The sequence below is a fragment of the Spea bombifrons genome, chromosome 5, assembly GCF_027358695.1.
Source record: "Spea bombifrons isolate aSpeBom1 chromosome 5, aSpeBom1.2.pri, whole genome shotgun sequence".
Taxonomy (NCBI): domain Eukaryota; kingdom Metazoa; phylum Chordata; class Amphibia; order Anura; family Pelobatidae; genus Spea; species Spea bombifrons.
This window is the reverse complement of record NC_071091.1, coordinates 101,255,589-101,278,696: the sequence shown is the minus strand read 5'-3', so window position 1 is coordinate 101,278,696 and position 23,108 is coordinate 101,255,589. Positions and strand designations below refer to the sequence as shown.

At 37.9% G+C, this 23,108-nt stretch overlaps 1 protein-coding gene across 1 annotated transcript in view; it reads right to left on the bottom strand.

Annotated features, from left to right (window-relative positions):
- The window catches only part of COL14A1 (collagen type XIV alpha 1 chain), a 58,487-nt gene that overhangs the window by 1,439 nt on the left and 33,940 nt on the right, over positions 1 to 23,108 (bottom strand). Inside the window, exons 25-48 of the mRNA XM_053466219.1 lie at positions 22,614 to 22,760; positions 22,166 to 22,240; positions 21,608 to 21,747; positions 20,700 to 20,823; positions 20,123 to 20,266; positions 19,514 to 19,678; positions 18,688 to 18,726; positions 17,460 to 17,598; positions 17,094 to 17,236; positions 16,263 to 16,372; positions 15,374 to 15,532; positions 13,583 to 13,660; positions 13,048 to 13,134; positions 12,700 to 12,753; positions 11,762 to 11,857; positions 11,426 to 11,479; positions 10,977 to 11,030; positions 9,467 to 9,520; positions 8,714 to 8,785; positions 5,008 to 5,043; positions 4,459 to 4,525; positions 3,649 to 3,837; positions 2,028 to 2,105; positions 1,403 to 1,558 (exon numbers count right to left, since the gene is read on the bottom strand). Coding sequence (XP_053322194.1) covers positions 1,403 to 1,558; positions 2,028 to 2,105; positions 3,649 to 3,837; positions 4,459 to 4,525; positions 5,008 to 5,043; positions 8,714 to 8,785; positions 9,467 to 9,520; positions 10,977 to 11,030; positions 11,426 to 11,479; positions 11,762 to 11,857; positions 12,700 to 12,753; positions 13,048 to 13,134; positions 13,583 to 13,660; positions 15,374 to 15,532; positions 16,263 to 16,372; positions 17,094 to 17,236; positions 17,460 to 17,598; positions 18,688 to 18,726; positions 19,514 to 19,678; positions 20,123 to 20,266; positions 20,700 to 20,823; positions 21,608 to 21,747; positions 22,166 to 22,240; positions 22,614 to 22,760 — 2,460 coding nt within the window. The remainder of the gene's footprint in view (positions 1 to 1,402; positions 1,559 to 2,027; positions 2,106 to 3,648; positions 3,838 to 4,458; positions 4,526 to 5,007; positions 5,044 to 8,713; positions 8,786 to 9,466; positions 9,521 to 10,976; positions 11,031 to 11,425; positions 11,480 to 11,761; positions 11,858 to 12,699; positions 12,754 to 13,047; positions 13,135 to 13,582; positions 13,661 to 15,373; positions 15,533 to 16,262; positions 16,373 to 17,093; positions 17,237 to 17,459; positions 17,599 to 18,687; positions 18,727 to 19,513; positions 19,679 to 20,122; positions 20,267 to 20,699; positions 20,824 to 21,607; positions 21,748 to 22,165; positions 22,241 to 22,613; positions 22,761 to 23,108) is intronic.

Genomic DNA, 23,108 nt, shown 5'->3' with positions numbered 1-23,108 from the left:
TTCAAGAAACCTGCTCTCCTCAATGTAGCAGGATCCCGCAGTAAGGCACGATTCGGTATAGATTCGATATTGTGACATTATACCTCCTGCTAAAAGTTTAGTTAAGGGCAAGCAGAGGAATAAAAAAAAAAAAGTTCCATTCTTAGAGGTGACAAATTATTGTTAACAGATGGTTATGGTCACAGGTCGTTGCCTTGTTGACTAGCGTCCATACAGTCAATAGTGGAGATGAGAAATACCAGAATCAAAGTCTCGTTCTTCATTGCTGGTAGTCATTGTAAGGGATTAAGCCTTCACATTGGGGGGGGGATGGGGGGAGTGAGGGAAATATGGAAAGAAATGGACAAAGAGAAAAATACAAATATGAGTACACATCAAAACACCAACGGACTTATGCAATAAAGACACACGGACGCCACTTATAATATGACAACTAGAACCGTGTACACAGAGTTAATAAAATATCCCTATATAAATAGTGTGTATTATGATGTAAAGATATAATCCAGACTAAATTTACTACGACCTCTGTTTTGATGCAATATGGGCTGGGAATATTGAGGCAAAACGTGGTGAAACCTAAGGAACGGTGATTGGACAAAATAAAAACTGAAAAATGTTATTGAATTCTGTTTTGATTGCTCAAAATTCCATCACCAATCCCTGACTCCCTGCTGTTTTTTTAGGTTTCTTTTTTGTACTTTATATTCTAGATTTCTCCATTGTTGTATCGCTCTCTATCCATTGAAACCAAGTTACATCTAATTATGAGTTTAAGAGGCGTATCTACTAAGCTAGAGATATGGTGCTTGTCAGCCAATTCTGTATTTGGTCTTCTATCATGTAAGGGGTGTAAAATTTGCATCTCCGTATGTTTGCCATTTTCTATGTATTTGAGGCAAAACCTGCAAATTCCCTATGTGGGCACCTACCTAACGGTTCCATGGATACCTTCTTATAAGACTCGCAGAAACTGACCCTAGTTTACATTTTCTTGTTTTAATTTGCCCTATTAAACCCCAAGTGTTCTTACAGAGATCCCATGTATATCACAAAACAAACCCTATTACAGACAAATGCAAAAACAGTATTACACAGCCAACAGAACTCAACAAAGACACAATGACACGGACAAAATACATGACAAAAAACATTTCTTCTTCCATGATCTACATCAGCATGATGTGGATCTATCTCTGGAAACAGTGTAAACGCAATGAAATAACACTGCTTGGCATAAGGTTTAACAGGTTTCAACTTGTAGCAGTTGTAGATCAGACGCTGTTGAACTACCATTGCTGTCAGCCACCCGGGAGGAAGGTGTGATGTCATACGCATGCTGTAAGATGCACTTATGAGCTACAATAAACTGTCCAAATTCTGCATTATGAGGAAAACTTACCTCCGACACCATACCCAGCGCATGATGAAGCATCACAATAACCTGGTGGACCGGGAGGACCCATGGGGCCTGTAATTCCATTAGGACCTGGAAGTCCTCGTTGGCCTGGTGGCCCAGATGGACCTTGACTTCCAGTTCGACCTTCTCCTGGGGGTCCTGCGTGATGCAATCCAACAATACTTTGTTTTTAGCTCAGTAACATTTTCCTTTACAGATTGATATGTTCCTAACCAGCAAAGTCTGAATATCCTAACGTGGAACTGAAACCCTAAACTTATTTTCTTCTTTAAGCAGGTTAAGTTATTTTGGCCAATCTGATCCACCTGCCTTTTCCATTTCCTTCTTTTGTTACGGTGAAATTCTACCCCTGATTATGTTGTCATCTTAAAAAGAAAAACATTTCTTTTTATTTGTTTTTTTAATCCATTTGATACCAGGCCTTGGAATCGTTGCCATTACGAACGGATGACTTTTTTAAAAAATTCTTCTATAGTATCATCATTGATCTTATAGACGCTACATATTTCCCCTTTAGCTATGAGACTTTTTGGCATAAAATAAATGAATCGCACTTAAAAGGAATGTGTAGCACAAAGAGCTGTCATATTTCATGCTGTGTTTTTACCTGAAGGTCCTTGTGGTCCCCGAGGCCCTTGAGTCCCAACACCTGGGTTACCTCTTTCTCCTTTTTCACCTTGTAAGCCTGGTAAAATGAATGAATAATGACTCATTTCATAGAACGCTAACTATAATATTAAACTAGATAAATCAAAAGATTAAAAGAAAACCTTTTTTGGTTACTTCACTTAATATATTGTTTTAATACTTTTGAACGTACTGTTTGCTTTAATTCTGTTTCTTGACAATGAGCCGCCGCCGACAGCTCACGAAACTAGATTTCCATGAGACGTTAAAGGTCCCGTTCCACTATTTTTCTGGCCGAGTCCATAGATAGAAATCTACATACCCAAACACTCACTGTGGCCGCCCAGTTTGGGTCTTGAGGCTCTACTGAAATACTTAAATCTAGTCTAGTGCGTCAACAAATGAAAAACCTCCAGAAATCTATAGCTCTTTTAAGGTTTGTAGTATCCAAACTTGTTTAATCTATAGTGCAATCCATATAAGAGTCCGCCTGTCTAAACCGAGAAGGTAGCTAAACGGCAAAATATATTAACAAAAACAGCTGGTCGCAGGTTTTTTGGAACATTATTAGCCCAAAGGAGAAATGACAGGTAAGCCTCCGACGTTCCAGCCAAAGCTTTTCCTTTCCAAAACGCGTGACAAAGGACGCACTTCCAGCGCTGGCTTCGTTTCTGTAAAGTCGGAGCAGTTTTGAGCCAAGGTCCGGCCACGCACCAGACTCAGCATTATGAGGATGAGACTGAACCAGCTACGTGTGTGACCCACCGTGGCAGAGGGTCCTTGCAGGGTCCGTTCCAAGCTATAAGGGGACTTGTTTCTGCAAAGTTACAGAGCTCATGCCGTTGTACAGATCACTGGTGAGCCCTCACTTGGAGGGGCACATGTTTAAAAGTAACATCAAGAAATATTACTTTACTGAGAGGGTAGTGGATGCATGGGATAGCCTTCCAGCAGACGTGGTAGATGTTAATACAGTGAAGGCATTTAAGCAAACATGGGATAGGCATAAGGCTAAGCCAGATATAAGATAAGGCCGGGTACTAATTACAGTACTCAGAGGTCGGGCTGACTGGACGAACCGAATGGTTCTTATCTGCCGTCACTTTCTATGTTTCTATCCAACTGTGAAAGTCATAGTAGAACCGTTTTATAAATAAGTGAAACATTTGTATCAATCATACTGTTTTGAAAGTTGCACACGAGATGATATCTGTATCCAACCTAAACATCCGGTGTTTGTGTTTTTTTTATTGGACCTTAGCAGGATTTTCCTGTTTGTGGAATATAGGCTGCGGTTATCTGATTTGAACGAATGCGATCTTTAACCATCACTGACGTGGCTCTATGTTCACATGATGGTAACGTGGCACAGCGCCCGTCCGTATAAATCACACTAATTATCAAATCATTATAGACTTGGGAATGGTGGGAAGTTGGGAACTAAATAGCCAAGACTTTTTTTCACGATATAGTTATAGAATAAGGCATGCATGAAAAAGCACGTCTTTGTACACAGTTCTGTTTTTTAGAAGGGACAAATGTGACTGTGGGAGGCACTCAGATATCCCAGGGTCTCCGTATTTGTCTCCCCCTGCTCTCACCTCTTTCTCCTGGGGCTCCTGGTGGGCCGGGATTGCCTGGAAAGCCAGATCTTCCTGTAGCTCCCTGTTCTCCTTGTGGGCCAGCAGGTCCTTGCCGGCCAGGTGGTCCCGGTGGCCCAGCGATAGTTCTTACTGACACCGACTGGCTGGGTATTTGGTTCAGCAGAGAATTGAATCTGGACATGTGACCTGTGAAAAGAAAGTGGTACCAAGAGCCAAGATCAGGCACAAATACAGCATACTAATCGGACCAAGAACTTTTCAGAACATAATTCTCTCCATCGTAAAGCTAGACAGCGGGGCATCAAGATATTGGCCGGGCTCATTTATAATCTTACTTCACAACTCTCTAGAAATGTCCCAGGGGCTCTGGGTATAACACCTGATTACCTGGCTGGGGTATTTATTCAGCCCCACCCACTCTTGATCTAGCTCCTCCCACTCCTGTTCTTGCTCCTCCCATTCCTGATCTAGCTCCTCTCACTCCTGATCTAGCCCCTCTCACTCTTGATCTAGCCCCTCCCACTCACCATCTGTGCCCACCTGATCTAATTCTATACTATATTTTTATAATTTTTTTATATAATTAAAAATGTGTTTTGTTTCCTAGTAAGTTATTCCAGTGATGCTCTGTTAATATATTATTAGAGTTTTATAAACAAAATACATTTTATAAAATAAAGTTATAAAATAAAATTTATTTAAAAAAAAATAGTTTATAAATAAAAAAATGTGTTCTTTATTCTATTATTATTCTGTTTGGTATTTATTCTTTTTACATATTGTATAACTCTTTGTGTGCAAACTTACTTTGGATAATCTGTTCACACACTTGGCGAGCGATCGTGCGTACCATATTTTGCGACTGCATATCCCCCTGTAGCAAGAGAAAAAAAAAGAAATTGAAATATAGTCATCAGACAATAAATCATAATATCTTTTTTTTTTTTTTTGGAGTTCTTGTTTAAGCATTAAAGATAAATTGGGCTTAATAAGCAGCTGAAACTCATTGGGTTGAGCTACAAGCTAATGAGGACCCTTCGCAGAATAAAGAGGCTTTATTAGCAACGCAAATCTCTCCTGTTCATTAACCCCTTAAGGACAATGGGCGGTCCCTAAACCCATTGAAAACAATGCATTTTGACCCCGTACATGTACGGGCTTTGTCATTAAGGGGTTAAATCTAAAACAAAATGTTCAGCAAAACGCAGGACATAATCAGTCTACACATTGTGACGAGGACAGCGGTGGACTAATCTCTGAATCTTGGAACGCTGGAATCTTTTGATGCTCAGCTTATCTGGAGGCTAAACCTGGCATAAGACTTCTGTTTAAGCTTCTACATCACCACATACTCACTCTTTCTCCCCGTTCTCCTTTTGTGCCAGGAGCCCCCTAAAAGAAGAACAAAAGTAAATTATAAAATACATCATTTGTGTCATTGTTCACATATATATATATAAACATAATAAATCGTGGGTGCTTTGGGGCCACCAGTTAAACCAGAGCCAATACCATCTGGACAAGTAAAAAATACTCTACAATTGTAGCTGTTTTCTGGCTACTCAGATTTAAGATTTGGCTCTTAAATTCAGCACTGTCAACCAGGATCAATCCCGGTATATGCATCAGATTGCGTAGGGAGGGAGAATACAAATAACAATGTTAGAGCTTTATCGGGGGGTCACATCGCCCTATTGGGGGCTCCACTCCATGGCTCTTCTCCAACAACGCCACATGCATTGAGAGAATGATGGCATGTCCTGCGCTCATAATAGAGAGCAACCCTCTAAAAACTCCATTAAACACCATAACTGCTACAAGAGAGTCCCTCCTTCACCCCTCCTTTTGTTTCAATTACCCATACTGCTCCCTTAGATTGTAAGCTCACCAGCCGGGGACTCTAAAGCCCACCATTCCTGCCAGAAATCTGTACTAAAGTACCATAAGTCTAGATGGCAGCACACAGGCCGGGTTCTCCTCTCCTGATGTGTCTGTGTACTGTATATATGTTATTTACGTGTTAACTGCCCAAATTAGTTGGCGTACACGTACGGCAATCTAGTACAGGAGGAAAAGATGGTCCTGGTCTTGTGAGCTTACAATCTATTAGGCGGCTGTCATTGTCTCTAATACCTCTTTTTTTCTGGTAGCTCCAAATGTGTGGAGTTATCTCAAAGAGCTTAAAGAAAACATCATGCTAGGAATTTAAATGGTAGGAATTGTGTTTATATGGATTGATATTGCTTTAAAAAATGATGGGAAGTTTAAAAAGTGATCTTGTTACCATAACAACTAATTGTCCAGTTAGCAGCAACATTTCATTGGTTGCTATGGTGTTACTACTGTCCAAACTTGGCACCGGAATCATTTTAATGCATAACATCCAAATTATTCACCCAATTTATGTTAATGGTGACACCATCCGTGTTCATCGCTGGCTTCTAGCTGTATTTTATTCTACTTTGTATTTATCCAACCCTATAATATTACCAGATCTTTCAAACAGTTGTTTTATTTCAGGACTATCATTACCGGAATGTCTGAGTTACTGTAAATTACTCAAATTACGGTGTTATTTGACGTTTTTTTCCCTTAAAGTTTCCATCAATAGGGCAGCTGGGTTTTGTCGAAGTAGAAAACTAGAAATGACAGGAACTTTGACATGACATGAATTTTAAAAGCATCAACCATTACATACATTCTTAATCAGTTATGGTTGGAATTAAAAAAGAAAATGCGGTTTCAAATAAATTTTGGGTTTTAACTAACCGGGTGAAATTCAGTACAAATGAAAAAAAAAGACAAAAACAAGAATAAAGAAAAATTCAAGGTGATGAAAAATATGCTAATACATCATTATTATTATTCATTATTTATTAAGCAGCAACATATTCCAAAGCGCTCTCAAATTGAAATATTAGGGGTTAACATATATATATATTAAACACAATTACACCTACAGATAGGTGTTAAGGCATTAAGGGCCCTATGTAAGTAAGGTATTTAAAAGAAGAATCTATTTTATTCATACAATTTAATTAAGAAAGCCTTTTTCATCTATTCCTAAGTGTTATTGTGACTATTGTGCTATAGTTTCTCATTAAAACATACTGCCTAAAAGAAAGCAGGGATTCATGGTCCTTTTTTCTTTATAAATAATACCATATATTCAGGCGTAAATTATTAACAATACCATTTGCGTCTGGATACATTTTTTTAAAAAAATAACTTTAAAATAACTTTAAATAAAAATGTATAAATAAAAAAAAAATATTTATACATTTTTATTTAAAGTTATTTTAAAAAAAAAATTATTGATCCAGACGCAAATGGTATTGTTAATAATTTACTACTCGTGGAAAAGTTGGTGTGAAAGTGAAAAGTGAAAGCAGAGCCGCGTAGCCCTACCCAGTCTTCTTGGCACGTTGTATGTGCTTTATGTTTTGTGAATACTCCCCAGGACACACTTGGAAAGGAGTATGTATTATTCCTGGTAAAACATTTTCTGAATAAATAAATGTCTGCTTCGAGAAGAATACCAGTAGGGCTCCATTTTGACCCTAAAATCTGCCATTGGGGGAGAGAAAGTCGTCGGGAAGCAGACGGCAGATGCCATTGTTCACATGCTTCTATCCAAAGATAGCGGTATAATTAAGAAGTATTAAGAAAATTCCAACATTATCATAGATCAATTTGGTTTTATATCTGCCCAAAGGGGATATTGAACTCCATAAATTTTCGACTCGGATAACATTCCCCAACAACCCGTTACGGCAACTCAATGAATGTTGTATGGTTGTTGGTATCTCAGGAACACATGTTCTTTTAGACCTTTACTATGTAAATTTAATGATAACCAAAATATAAATTGTCCAATTCTTATATTTTCATTAAAATTCACGATACATTTTTACATCATGGTATGATTGGATTAAAAATAAAATAATAATTTTATAAAAAATATATTAAAACATTGACCCAGGGAGGAAGGCCACGACGACAGCTTGTAAACTTTGCTTTGACAGCTTTGAGTAGAAAGATATTGTACAGATCCGTCCTGTTTTCCAGGGAATTTACAGTAAGTTATGTGTTGGGCAATTTCCTGGCCTTCCACTCCTTCACACCAAGCTATTTCATATTTGTACAGGTTTTACGCTAAGTCTCATGAAAAGCTGTGAAAATATAACTATATTAAAGTTTTCGAGCTGGAGGAACTTTACTTAGAAGGTGTTCTGTGCCCGCGGCAAAAGTGTTTTCATTAAAAAATATGGAGTGTGGATTTTAACAAAAGCCAGCCATGGAAAAATAAACAATATTTATTTAATAATTTAGCTTGGGTTAGCAGACGCCAAATCCACTCAAGATATTATAGTAAACGGATCGTAGTATTTACTATGAAGTCTTCGTTTTGGGGTCATATTTTACAAATATTACAAAGGTATTTTATTACCGTGGACTTAACCAACGGGGTTCTGGTTATAATAATGTATCTAGTAAAACATAAGGTCATCTATTTAAATATAATTATCATTTATAAATATCAAATAAGGACTTTAATTATGAATGCATAATAAATTCTGATAATGGTGGCGTCTACAGGAAATATATCCACTTTGTGTGAGATTTAGGAGCCTAGTCACCAAAAACCTGTGAATCAGGCCCAAACTGGCCATCTGGCTAATGCCATTGGCGGCCCATACTTAGGTAGGATACGCCCAACTATAAGAATCAACCAAGTCATTAATAATAAATTAAGAACAATAATTTAATTCAATTATTGCTTCCTTTGTTCTTTCACTTGAAAACACATTAAACCTTATCTCTTAACATGGAAATAGAGGTTTGTGACAGTAAAACACATATGTTTAGCAATTTAAAGAGTTTAGAGAACTTTGATGAAGTGATTCATACATTTGGGTACATGATGTCTGGAGCTCGAAGCTTTGATGATGCATTTTGTGTTTCACCAGAATAACATTTTAATGCAGACTGCGGCGCGATAAGACCCGTGAAGTCATTATTCTCCCAAAGTTACATTTCATTTATCATATCGTTTACTTACGGGAGGTCCAGTTTCACCCTGTCTTCCTGGGCTTCCTGATACACCTGGAGAACCGGGCGTCCCGGGGCCTCCCTACAAAAACAAAGTCCATGAGCGATCCACACTCCGCGTATCGGACGTCACATCTGATATATCAATAAGAAGCCACAGACTACAGAAGTCCAACTCTTTCATGAGAATAAGTTAACACAACAAAATCTTATTTCTTTCACAGGGGTGGGGGCTGTACAAAAACACTGGATTACCACATCTGTCCCACAGTTGGGTAGGAATGTTTCACTAGGTGGCCTGTGGTCCATATTAAAGCAATTATGTAATTCAACAAAAAAAAATATGAATTATGTAAAAAAAAAAAAAAAAGTACTCAGGCCGGCACCCCTTGATGGATAGCCCTGTCTAAACTTTTCTGTACTTTTACAAGGAAAGAAAAGCCTTATAATTGTGGTTCCCATACTTAAGTTCAAACATCACAGTGACCTTTCAAAAAAAAGCCATATTATTATTAATTTATATAGCGCCATCGAGTCTATGGAGACTGAGCCGGTTGGGAAATGTTACATTGTGTAAATAAGTTGGCCGGAGTTGGGAGGATCAAAGATGTCCCTCGTATCCGGCCCATTGTGCAGCGGGACACCGGGGGGCCTGATCACCCCCTGGACCTGCCACCCTAGGCCATGATACATCACTGGAGGTAGGGAGGAGGAAGAGGGTAAAAGAAGTGCATCTTAAATAACTTTTTAAATGCTAGCTTACCATTGCTCCGGGAGGTCCTGGTGGGCCTGTAGAACCATCTTTTCCAGGCATTCCCTGTATAAAGAGGAAAACAAACCATTGTAAACAGATGTATAAGTAAATATAAGTAACACGCCACACATTCATCACTAACATTCAGCACTGCTATCCAGTTCTAGACTGTTAGGCGCCTAGAACTAGCAGGAGAAGAGATACAGAGGTCTTACACGAGGGAGGAACATGGGCAATTTACCATCTGACCATACCTTGGGATGACACGTATGGTGATTACATGTATGGTGGATTACTGGGGACGTTTCCAGCCTAGCATGTGTTTCTGTGTCCACTCTACGTGGCATTCATATAAAAAGCAACAAAGCGGGAAAATTCAAGCAATCAGCAGCAAGACTGTATTGGTTGCCATGGTAATTGTAGCACAAGTACCACTTGGAATTAGAATTGTAACTACTTTGGTTTATTTTGAAGTTCTTTAGTGACAGTTGTCCATTCTGTATTGATTATACTGCAGCTAATATGTCTTTTAGATGTTACCAGTCCGTTTTAGTCCATCCAACAGATCTAGTCGAATGAATGATTTCTATGTTCTTACTGGGTACAAAACATTCATCAACCTGAACGTTTTGCCACTTGCTGCTCCTTCCCGTGGCAATGAAATGGTTAAACCGTTTTCTGGTGCAAGGTCCAGTGCGATATTTTCACTGGAAATAAGCTCAGATATCATTCCAAGCACTGGAACCATTGAAATGTATATTTGTACATTTACAAGGCAGTAGCGTATACACATCACCCCCCCCCAAATTCCATAAAGCGCCGATGTGGGTTTGGCACGACGTCCGGCGGCTCGCGGTGTTACTGCATTACAAGTGTTTATACTACTCCTTAAACAGAGCCGCCTGTAAGGATTCACGATCCAATAAACAAACGCCAGCTCTAAGAAAAACTACCGATAAGACATTATTCATTTATTATTACCGGGGAAAAAATGCCTAAAGAAGATATTCCATTAAAATCAGCCGTTTCTGGCTACAATAGTCATTTATGAGATTAACACCGTCTGCGCTGGATTTCTGTTCCATTTCATGTTGTTTTAATGGACAGAATTTGCGTTTCGGGGGGGGGGGATTCTAGCCGACCCCAAACTTTTGATAGTTGGTAGTGTATATGTGCGATTCTATATAAAATGTAATTATTGCATTTCTCCTGCCTTCTCCGGCACTCAGCATAGGGCAGAATTTTCCATATTTTTTTTTTTTTTTTTTTTGCTTTTCCACCGTGAACAGCCTATCAGTGCCTCCTTTTGTGTCACATGGCAATTAAGGGTTCCCGTGATTAAAGAACTGTATGGGCATTTAACATTACTAGGAATTTCCTTCCATTGAAACGTATGAATTCTGTAGGATTGTGGCAGCCTCCTAGATTTGTCAGGCCATGCAAGTAAAAATAGATTTTTATTAATTAATATCATTGTCAATTTTATTTTGTCACGTGACCCTTCGCTTGTATAGCATACCCGTGGTCCTGTTTCTCCGTCACGTCCTGGGGGGCCTGATGCTCCTCTTATTCCCTGTATACAAACAAAATATTCGTTTTTAAAGATATAACACAGTCAAACCCCCCCCCCGTATCATTGGCCATTGGCATTAGAATATATTATGTGTGCTTTATTTGAAAATGGGGTCAGATGAAACATCTCACCAGGTTAACTGCATACCCAGGCTGACCTGGGACTCAGGGTATGGTTAGAGTCAGGACTGGGACAGACTTTTAGGTTTTCAGCCATTTCTTTACCTATTGAAGGAAAGTGCTTGAATATGACATCATATCCCGGCACTCAACTCCAATAGGTGGCCATGTGGGAGCCGCGAATGGTGTTTGTGCTGCAAAGTCACCGATGGATTATAAAGCTCAGTGCCCAGCATTTATTTGTTTCATATTAATAACTAAAATGAATTTGAATACCTGTGTTCCTGGAGGACCAGGGTCTCCTTTATCTCCTTTCCCACCAGGTGAACCCTGCAAAACAAATATCACACAGTATTATTATAATTACATTGTAAAATGAGTTAAAATACTTATTCTATGCTAATTGTGGTCTGTCATTTGCAAAGCATCCGATACAATGCATTACATCCAACCTATTTGTCCAGAGGCACAGAGGAGAAAGCCTAAGGATGTCGTTTCTACAAATACTGAAAAAGATTATTTCTAATAACAGGTCAAACCTTAAAAAATGCTCATAACCAACATTAAGCAGTAAACATTGCTTCTAATGTATGCGTGATAAAATGAACTTACTGGTGGGCCCTCAATGGAATGTCCACTTGGCCCTTGGGGTCCTGGTGGTCCTTGTTGCCCTGGTGAACCTGCCGGTCCTCGGGGTCCTTCAGGTCCCTGTGAAATGGAAACCCGCCAAGTCAACGTATTGGACATCATGCGAAAACTCAGCAAAGGGATCAAAGCTGTTACTGAAGAGAACCCTTTGCCAAAGTATATAACAGTATCCGAGTAGACATGCTTAACGTGCTCAGTGGACTCTGTCCAGTTTCCATTGATAAAGACCTTCTGCCTGGGCAAATATCCAAGTTGTTATACAGGCAATGTACAGATGATGTCATAACTAGATAAAACCATAGTTTTTGGTCTCACAACTGTGAGATTTGGTGACCGACCAAAATGGTGAACCAGCCTTGTGACTTATTAAATGGGCTGACAAAGCTACATATCCATCCCAGGTTCCCTGAACCCAACCTGCCCGCCCTTAAACAAAACTTAAAATAAAGAGACTAATGTAGATGGAGCTATGTGGGACATGAGTAAAGGAATTGGGGGAGAAAAACCAGAGAAACTGTATGATTGAGGTCTAAGCTTTAATAAGGGCATTTCTTGTGTGTCTACTGTTAGTGACTCAATGGTTCTGGACCTTGAAACCCTTGAAAATACTAATTCTACATAGACCGTATGGCAAGTGAGTTCTAAAACTCACAAATGGTTCTAATACCAGCTTACACCTAGCTTGTCATGTTACACAATATCTGTGTCATGTCATAGTACCGTCATAGTACCGGTACTATCTAATCAGCATAAGTGCTATTGGGTCAGGAAAGACCTTTCCTCCATGTAAGTAACATTCATAACGTATATATTGGTAGATGTTAATAGAATGTTAATTATTAAAACAATAAAGAAATAAAGGGGATGTTATCAGTGTCTTTACATAAAGAAGAAAAACTCACGGGGGGTCCCGATTCCCCTGATGATCCCTTTGGACCTCTCATACCAGAACCTCCCTAGGATTCAAAAAGCATGGTAATTAGAGCAGTCTCAGAAAAAGACACAAGATGAAAAAACCTTTTAAATATACAACATAATCACTTTCTATAGAGTTTAAGTCAGTTTAAGCATATTTGAATATTTTCTTGTTTAGTTCACGATCCCCGTAGTCTTCCTTTGGCTGCCAGGTTATGCTGAGAGCCAGCATGCAGTCGGCAATACATAGCTTCTCATCTCATACGTTGCATTATTAGGAATAGCTGCTAATGATAGTTGGCTGCATGTTAGAGCAGAAGAATGATTCTCCTTACCGGTGGTCCGGGGGGGCCGGGAAGGCCTTTATTTTCCTGTGAGCATGAGCAGGAATTTGGAAGCGGAGGACAGGTAGCCTCATCTCTCTGAAAAACAGAATATTGCGTGAAACCTTCCCACTTGACGCTGCTTAATTATTCTTTTTGTTACCATGGATATTACTAGCAGAGCACAATATTTATATATAATATTGACATTTTGTAAAATATGATGCCTTTTTATTGGCAAACACAATGGTGTGGAGGTTTTAGAGACTCCTTAGGTCCCTTGTTCAGGCATATTATACAGTTGAAGCTGGAATCACTATATTTATACAGTTATACTATATGTATACAATCATAACAGTCGTTGAGGTCATACTAGTACAGTGATGTCAGAGGGAAATTAAAATCCATGATGACTTTCTAGTGAGTTTGTGAGATGTAACATTTTGCAACCCAACCGAGTAACCTCATGACTAACTGGACTGAGGTGCCTCCTTGGAACTCTACTAAAAAGCCAACTCCTCAAATAATAAATAATTAACATTCTCACCAGCGCCGGAAGTTCACAGCATTTATCTCGACTGGCCCAAGAGGTCGTACAAACGATATCAAACATCTGCAGCTGGAACTGAAAACAGAAAGGTATTCGTTAATATCCATGTATCAAATATCAATCGATAAATCTGCTTTCCGAAATAATGTGATGTAATAAAATCATATTGACAGCAGAACATCTTCCTTCTGCGACATTTATTCAAATTAAAATGTTACATTTGTCAGCTATTTGGGTCAAATCAATGCTTGGAAAGCCGTTCCGCAGTTCTAACAGCGCTGCACACTCATAGGGGTGGAAAGACGTCGGGGATGCTTTTCGTTGTCCCATTTTTGATTTGCATTTGCTTGTCATCATCACGAGGTCTCATAGATAGCCATTGACCCTCAATAAGCCTTTGAACTAAACCCAAACACTCTCAGCCCGTTTCCTCCCATAAGTGAGCCTTTTACGGGGGGCTGTTCGTTATTTTTGTTCTTTCATTGCTTTTAAAGAATGGAGGCGTCAGAGGCCATTGTGTTAGAGGCACATGGAACCAAAACCTGGCCCCTTATGGAATTATTTGGGCAAAGACACTGCCTAAAAAGCTAAACATTTTGACCTAATTACTGAACTATATGCACATTAATTAGATTTTTTGGAACCTTTCACATGATATTCTTAAATGAATCAAATGTCTTGGGGACTTGGCTCTTCAGCTCACCACCTACTACATTCCATACTATATATCAGATTTAAGGGTTTGTTGAATTGTATCTTCTAAGCCTGTTATACAAATAAACTTTTAGCAGATCTATCATTTTCATCTTTTCTTTTAAAGGCATAACATAAAAATGGCAATTACTTTTTTTGTATAGAGTCTAAATGTCCTTATATATGCCATACGGGACCTATTGTGCATAATGTTTCTTCCTTATGTTTATATATTATATTAAGTTTTATTATCTAACATAATGGGCTGATACATCCTGTATATTAGGATAAGTTCTTATAAGTCACCGTGGGTAGTTCTGTAGGAAGAACCAATGAGTTAATAAATTAAAATGGAAAAAAAAGTATATTTTGCCATGTATCAAACAGGCTGCTGCATGATTATTCGGTTACTACTTATTAATATGTATTTTTGTGTTATCTATAAAAAATAGAATACAAATTAATATTACAAAATAATGCATCTCATTTTAGAGGAAGTATATGAAATAACACTTATTCTGCAGGAAAACAAATTCATTAATTAGAAGTCTCTTTAACTAATAAATATTTACAGTCCTTTTTTTATATCTTGAATGGCATCTTTGCTCCGCAGACATTTTTCAATGAGTGGGCTGCTTTGTAAAAAGCTTTGTAAACCCGTAATCTACAGCAGACTTGCAAGACATTGCCGAAAAAAACAAGATTTCCTTCCCGTCGCCCGTACAATAAGGGCTTTAATGAAGAGCCAATGTTGTCATAGATCTTGCGCTGTTAAAAGTCAATATTAGACAATATTACACAGAACTCAAGACGGACAAAGCCCTTTTCTGTTCGTAGGTACACTACTGATCATCAATGGTTTTTATTATCCGATGGTACAAAACACATATTTTTTACATTATACAGTTGAAAAAAATAGCCATATCTTATAGAAAAATGCATCGCCTCACAGAACAGCATGAATCGTAGGAATTTTTGGAGTAGGTTGTCCATTCAAAGGCACATTGTTCTCATATTGTTTCCCGACTACATAACATTTCAGTGAAGTTATTGCTTTGGAACCTTGTGAGTTCGCTTCATTGTTTTGTTACTTACTGGGGCCGAGTTATCTTTCGGTCCTCTGGATCTGACCATTCTACCCAGAACCTCCAAACCATCAGTAGTGATATTTCCGGCCTCATTTACTGGCTTTTCAGCCACTTGTTTGCAATCAATAATTAGTTTTGTGGCAGTCTTTGTAACAACTAAATGTAGCTGTTTAAAGAAAAAGAAAATGGAAAGGGTTAATGTACGGTTAATTGCTATACTGTATCAATCAGGGAAAAAAAAGATAGTCATGTAGGAAACATAAAAAATATGTTTTAAATTCAGAAGAGGATTAGCTACATAACATCAAGGTATAAAAAAGAATAAACTGATTCAGCAGCCGTGACATTATTCACTCTTTTATTATATTTCTCTAATATAGAATTGTTTGAAACAAGGAAACTGTTTTCTTTCTGCCAGATATCTCTATATTGGCTTTGTTGACAAATATGGTGGAGAAGACCTGGTCGATGTTCCTTCATTTAATCATTTTCTACTGAAGGGGTTAAATACAGATGCAAAATGGCAAATTTAACTTTGAGTGCCACGCAGGACGTAGAGTATAAGGGAAAAATCCACGTTTTGCACATAAAAATTATCTTGCGTGTTCTGAATATGGCCAAAAATCATGAGTGCATAAAAAAATGTAAGCCTTAAACCAATCGACCCATGGCGTATCATGCCATTAACATGGAACAGAGAATTCAACAGAGATTATCAAAACAGCTACTTTTTGTTAAAAATTGAAAATCTTTGTGTTTTTTTAAGAATTACGAGTCATCAAAGTATTTTTAGTGATGGAATTATCAGTTAGGCAAGGTTTAAATGAGCATCTTATATTGTGTTAATAAAGCAATTTAAGTACAGATTCATTTAAATAACATAACTGAAGACTGACCTTGTGGAAGCTGCCAAAAAATATTTTCCTAATTTCAGGTCCATCAAAAGTGATTGTTTGGAAATCTCCCTTGTGATCGTAGTTAAAATACGTGAGTGTTTTCCCACCGTCTGCACCAAGAAAATGATGGAAATTGAACATATACGGTGAATAAAAAACAGTGAATTACAAAGAAAAAATAACAAAATATTAATAGAAAAAATAATTTAGCACACATTATTATGTGTATTCATTAATGTGATTTGATCACGTAGCAAACTTTACAGTCTGTGATATATATATATATAAAAAAGTTTTGTTAAGTTTATTTTGACAACTGTGAAAAAAAACATATTCCAATAATTTCAAAATCTGTTCGTACGAGTTAAATATTTATTATATTAAATTAAATTATATTAAAATTTAAAAAGAAGAAAAGTTGTGATATAAGGAAAGGTACACAAAGGCTGCTAACTAGTGTGTTCTCATTTATACAATTATAAAACAACTCTGTGGAATACGGAGATAAAGTTCAGTTTAGACGTTTTCTATTTTAATTTTTTCTTAAGTTTTTGAAGGTCAGGGGTGTTTTTTTGTTTTTTATTATCATTATTGTCAAAGAACAACATGGTATGCAATGCGTATGTATGTGATATCTTTGCTCATTCATATACGTTATTTTTTTTCCCTCCCCTCTTTTTTCATTCTGTACCCCAACACTAAATATACTTTCACTACAAATATATATATTAAATATTTCATGTCCACATGATAGTCCAGATGGAGCTTGGATGTCTTTTTTTTAGACAATAACCAACCTTCTCATCTATAAGAATAAAACATCATACATACTGTCAAGGATAACGCCGACCAAAGGTTCATAATCCTTGTTTAAGATTTCCCAGAGAGCGAACGGTTCTTTGGGCGTATCGGGAAGAATGCGGAACAGGACGGAGATGGTATAGTCCGACGGGAGGCCTTCTGGGTGAATAAATCTGCCAAAGAGAAGCAAAGAAACGGCAGATAAGAACCATTCGGCCAGTCTAGTCTGCCATTTTTACTGGTGTTACAGACTTAGACCTTATCTTTGGCCTTGTCTTAGATTCGGGATAGCTTCATGCCTGTCCCATAGACATATGGTCCATGGCCATAGACAAACCTCTGTTTTTCTTTGATATAGAAGCTGTATAAATAATTTTTGGGACCGGTGGAACGTACTTAGTAGGTTGGGACACCAGGGCGTCCTTGTGCAGTCTGTAGCAGGGGAAGTTGTTGAAGGTTCCAGGTTCCATAGAAACTCCATCCATCGCTGAATACTCCTTTTCCACAAGTCCAAACATGTCCATCATTTTAAACCCTAAAGAGTCCAGGAGATGATATAATACAGCGATAAGAGACGTTTAATCCACGATACTTCTGTGTGTAACATATTATATACAGTGACAAACAGTCACATATACCTGTCATATAATAATAATAAGAAGTAGTATTTATATAGCGCATCTCTCCCAAAGCACTTTTAGCGCACAATCTCAGAATTAACCAAACCGCCAGACCGACAGCTGAATAATAGATGTTGTTATTTTACTTACTTTTTACACAAATTGCATAGTATAGGGCACACATTGCAGACATCTATATGTTATATTAAAGTGTATATAAATTTGGACTATATAGTTTTAATTTATATATATTTTTTTTTCCAAGTTTGCATGTAAAGTGCATGTTGATTTGTGATGTTTAGGGATTTTGTTACACTATTCTGTCCTGGGTGATAACCATGCTCAGATTCAACACATTTTTGGTGGTGATTTAAGAAGAACTGTGCAAGTGTGAGAATAAATGAATTCATTAATAATAGTCAATAAAATTAACACATTTTCCAAAAGTTTAAAAATCCCATTACTTTTTTCCATGCTGTGTATTTTGCATACAATCTCACCCTCTGTGCTGTTAACCTGGAGCTGAACATTAAACTCCCTGCTCCCATAATGCATCATGTAGACAACCCCAATAATCTTTGTAAGAAGGCCTGACCTGGCCCTATGTAATGCATATGCACTGATTTAACTATGCATTATACAGGGTCAGCTTAGCTTTTTTTGCGTCAGAAGCCGATAACAAATGGTAAAGTCGGGGAGTTAAAATGCTCAATTATCGGTGAACCCCGGGTTTAGTGAATATGCCCCATTGTTATATTGAACTTTGTATTAACTTTGTTTTCATAAATCATGGGCGTTTCAGTATTCAGTGCTATATGCCAAACTCACTGTTACACAAAAGTATTCTGGAATGTATTGTGTATTATTAGTACATGAAATGTTTGCATTGCCTAATTAATTAGGTGGTGCGGTGATTTAGACAAAAATATTCTTTATAAATAAAATCAATGCACATCTTCTATAATGGGATACAAAGACGCTTTAAAATAAAAATGAAATATTACCTGACACACTGCTGCCTTGGATAAAGGCCCACGGACAAGCTAAAATAATAAAAAGAAAATTACAAGGAGAAGTGACCAGCGACGTATTTACCAAGGGCAGCACTCCCAGCCATGCCATCCATGGCCGCCATGTTCACTCCTGAGCCCCGGGAAATGATGCCAAGTCTCAGTATCTTAAAGGCATCCACGCTATGGAGCCGGGCTGATCAGAGATCTCCCTCGAAACCAGGCCATTGAGCAGCGGCACACAGGGGGCCTGATTAACCAAGAGGTCCCACCAGTTATGTTGCAGACGGACTGCCGGCCGTCACCTACATCACTGACAGGGATGATTTTTCTTCAAAGGGATCAGAGATTTTTTATTATTATTATTATTTATTGTTTTTATATAGCGCCGTCATAAACCGCAGTGCTGTACAATGGGATCAGACAAAACGACATACCGTAATACACTTTAAATTAGCTCACATGGAACACAAATACTAGGGATAATTTGGAAACAAATCAAAACAGTCCAGATTCCGGCACAAGTTCTGGATTATTTACATAGAAACTATGCCTAAAGGGGTCATTTCACATGATTTAACACGCAGAACAGCATATTTAACATCAAATTATTATGATTTAATGGACATTTATAGGAAGTCTGCCCGGTGCAATATTGTTACAATTATTATTACAATATACCGGCCTCCAAATAAAACAACATGTCGATGAGACTATGTAACTAATATAAGCGAGCAACGGTATTCCTAACATTAGGTTTTTCAGGAGCCCTACGGAATAACCTGTAGATTATTGTGACTTTCAAAGACTTGGCACTTACTTGCCGTGGCCGTCTCGCAAACAAAGGTGATCAATTCATCTTCGATTTTTTTGAAGGCATCAAAGTCATCGACAAAGAAAACATGCCTTTCGCTTGGCTTACTGCCGATGTTAACTAACTCTCCGTTATCTGCATCCGCCACGCCGATGGCGAAAATACTGAAGCCTGAAAGGAAGCAGGGAGACAGACGATGGATAAATAAATGTGACCCTAACACTCGCCAAGGGGACACATTTTTTTTGTACAGTAGGGATTATATTATAAAAAATGCATAGAAATTTAAAAATTCTGAAATATACACATTGGCTGAATTATTTATTTACATGTTTTATTTTTTTTTGTCTAAAATTGTTTTATGGCAACTCTGATGCAAAGGTAAATTATTTGTTTAACCGCTCTTTTAGATTTTTTATTGCTGTATATTTATATTACATTTGATACATTTTATGTCCTTCAAATTGTCATTACTATTAGTGTATATATATTGTCTATAACGTAAAAAAAGAATATCTAAAAAATATCTAAAAATAAATTAAGAAGAATTGCATTTAAATTATAATTTAATACCTAGCCAAAGCAAACCATATATTAAGACTTTTTGGATCTTACCTTCCAAATGCAGTTCTGAGGAAATCTTCGCGACGTCATCTTGAGAACGCCCATCAGTCAGTACCACCAGAACTTTTGGGACGCCCTTTCTCATGCCCGATTCCACGGTAAATATATCCTCCCGAACATGTTTAATGGCCCTGCCTTTAATGTAAAAAAATGATTTAATTCATCTTAAAAAAATGTCAGTTGTTTCAGCAAAACTGATTGATTTTCTATTGATTTGGAGAAAAAAAAAAGAATGATGTCAATTGTCTTAAATTAATGATGTCATGATATATTTCAGCATATTTTGATGTTGATACGTTGAATGAGGAGTCACACGAGTTAGCGTGTGTTAAGATTGTTTGCCTTAGGAAGTAACAACTGGGACGGCGTTCGTTTTACTTGGGTCCCTGTAGTTCAGATGCATCACTTAGATAATAAGATGTGAAACAGACCATACTGTAAATGTGATAAAAACAATGGCTTTGTTTTATCGCATGCCAAGCTTAAGCATTTACCCGCACACCAGGTCCCTATCGTACGCGCCGGCGAGTAATGGGAACTGGGAGAGGAAAGGCTGCTTATCACGCACCTGTTTTCGTGTTTCCTCCTTTGTATGAAATCCGCTGAATGGCGTCCAGTAAAGATTCTTTGCTTTTGTAGGCATTTAACCTAAATTCTGTCCTTGCGTCATCGCTGTATTGAGCTATTCCGACCTGGAAGAAAACATAATCTACGTCATATAAAACATATATGTGCGTGTGTTTGTTTTTTTATGTATAGGTCCATATACACATAATCCACTTAATAGTAGAAACATGACAGTTCATGAATTTGGAGGATGTGCTAGGATGTCCAAAGGGGCAGCTCACGCGTAAAACTTTTTTTTTTATTATTATTATTATTCTGCCCCTGGCGTGATCCACTGCAAATACAAAGGGGGTGAACAAAGATCCTCTCAGTCCTCAGAGCAAGGACAAATAGAGACCTATATAGAATAAACCAAATAGAAATTCTATGCAGATCATCACGCATGTGAATTTTCTTAGATGTCATCTCAATTGCAAAAGGACCACAGATGGACCTAAAACCCTTCTTTCTCTGGACAGCCTGGTGGCTACATGTGGAACTGCAAGTAAAAAAAAATCTTAGAATCAGAGCAGCACAGGGGGTAATTGCCCTGCTGCCCCCTTGCCAACCTTTCTCTGGTTGTGACTCGCAAATTTGCGACAATCAAATGGTTTTAATAAAGTCCTTATAAAAATCATTACAAAGGGATTTCAGATATACATATGTGTGCAGAGTATGTATGCGTGCAGAAAGCACCAACTGAAATGCTTGAATATTGATGAATCAGAGAAGCGAATGAATGAATCCACTCCAGATTGTAGGATCCTGTCAATCTGCCCATAGTCCACATATATGCAAATCACACACACACAAATATATATATATATATATATATATAGACAACGTTTATTTATTTAAACACATCCTTACTTGGGTGCCGTCGGGGCCAATTTCATCCAAAGCTCCAGCAGTGCTATACAAGAAACGAATGACTTTGTGGAAGTTGTCATCTCCAATACTCCAGGATCCATCCACGAGAAAAACCATATCGGCTCTGGCAGATTTACAAACTAGCATATTGGAAAGATTAAAAAAACAAGCAAATCTTATATTATTCACGGCCTACATTATTTACGTCCTACATTGCATAGAAGTGGACGTTATGCTTCAGAGGAAATAAATATATTAAGGTGTATTTGTTTAAGATAGTAGAGATCAATTCCTAAGTGGTACTGCACCTTTACCTGTAAATGTTACCTTCAGGATTTAGTATTTAGTAATCTGAACATGTTTGGACTTTACAGGCTTCCTTAAAACAGGTGACATTGTTAGATGCCATTTTACGGTAAAGCTTGAAGTTGCAGTTTTGCCCAAATAATTCCATTTTCTATCCCTAAAACCATCTTGGAATCCCACAAATCCCCCTCTGTGCTTTAGTTAGGGTGTCGATAGAAATCCAGAGCATGCGTTGTCATCGTCATCTCATACCTTCTTTGGCCATAGGAATTGTGGCTGGCGCGGCTGTTGTGGGAGGAGGCGTTGGCGCTGCTGTTGGAACTGGCGCTGGAAATAAAACACACCGGAAATAAATCAGTTTTACATTGAACTCAAAAATAGAAGAAAAAATTATTGCCCCACCTCCGAGGACTAAAATGTTTAGTTCACAAGAGACGCGTATATGTGCACACGTGAATTCTATTGGTCCAGCAGAGAAGTAGATGGCCGACAAAATGTGTGATGACACAGGTAATGTTTATAAGCCATACTGGCCCAAAAGAAGATGGAGTCTTCAGCGAAAAAGTGATTACAAAATGGTTCTGGAAGCTTACATGTCTCTAATTGTGGCTCTAGGAAGTCTTCTCTACCAACCCTGCGCTATGGATAATGCAATTGGAATTTCTAGAAATATTTATTGTGGCGCAAGCAATGGACTTACATGTGGTTTCCACAATGCTTACACCGGGTCCTTCTACTTCTTGGACCTGGGCGTAAATGGTAATCCTGTATCTGGTATTGGGTAAGAGCTCATAAAAGCAATTGCGAGATGTTCCTCCGGGAAGCACGACTTCTTGCTTGGTCCCATCTGCAATAAAACATCACAAAGCATATTTTATGTGAAACATTTCTTTGACTTAACATCAAAACCTTCTTTTTTTAAATCAACACAAGTGTAAAGCAACTAAATTTACATTGACTGTAATAAAATGGTACATCGAAAGGCCTAAAGCTTAATAATAGGTGCAAATCCATGCCATGTGTCATTATTACCGACTGGTGTTCCCATACGCTGGCGCGGAGTAATTCTTTTGGTGATACATTGCAAAGTAAACGCTGTAAAGCCCAGTTAATATCCAGATGGATTTACCTATATTTTGTATCTTTATGTTAGATAAACAAAGTTAAGGCCAGTATATTAAAAAGCCCTTGTTTG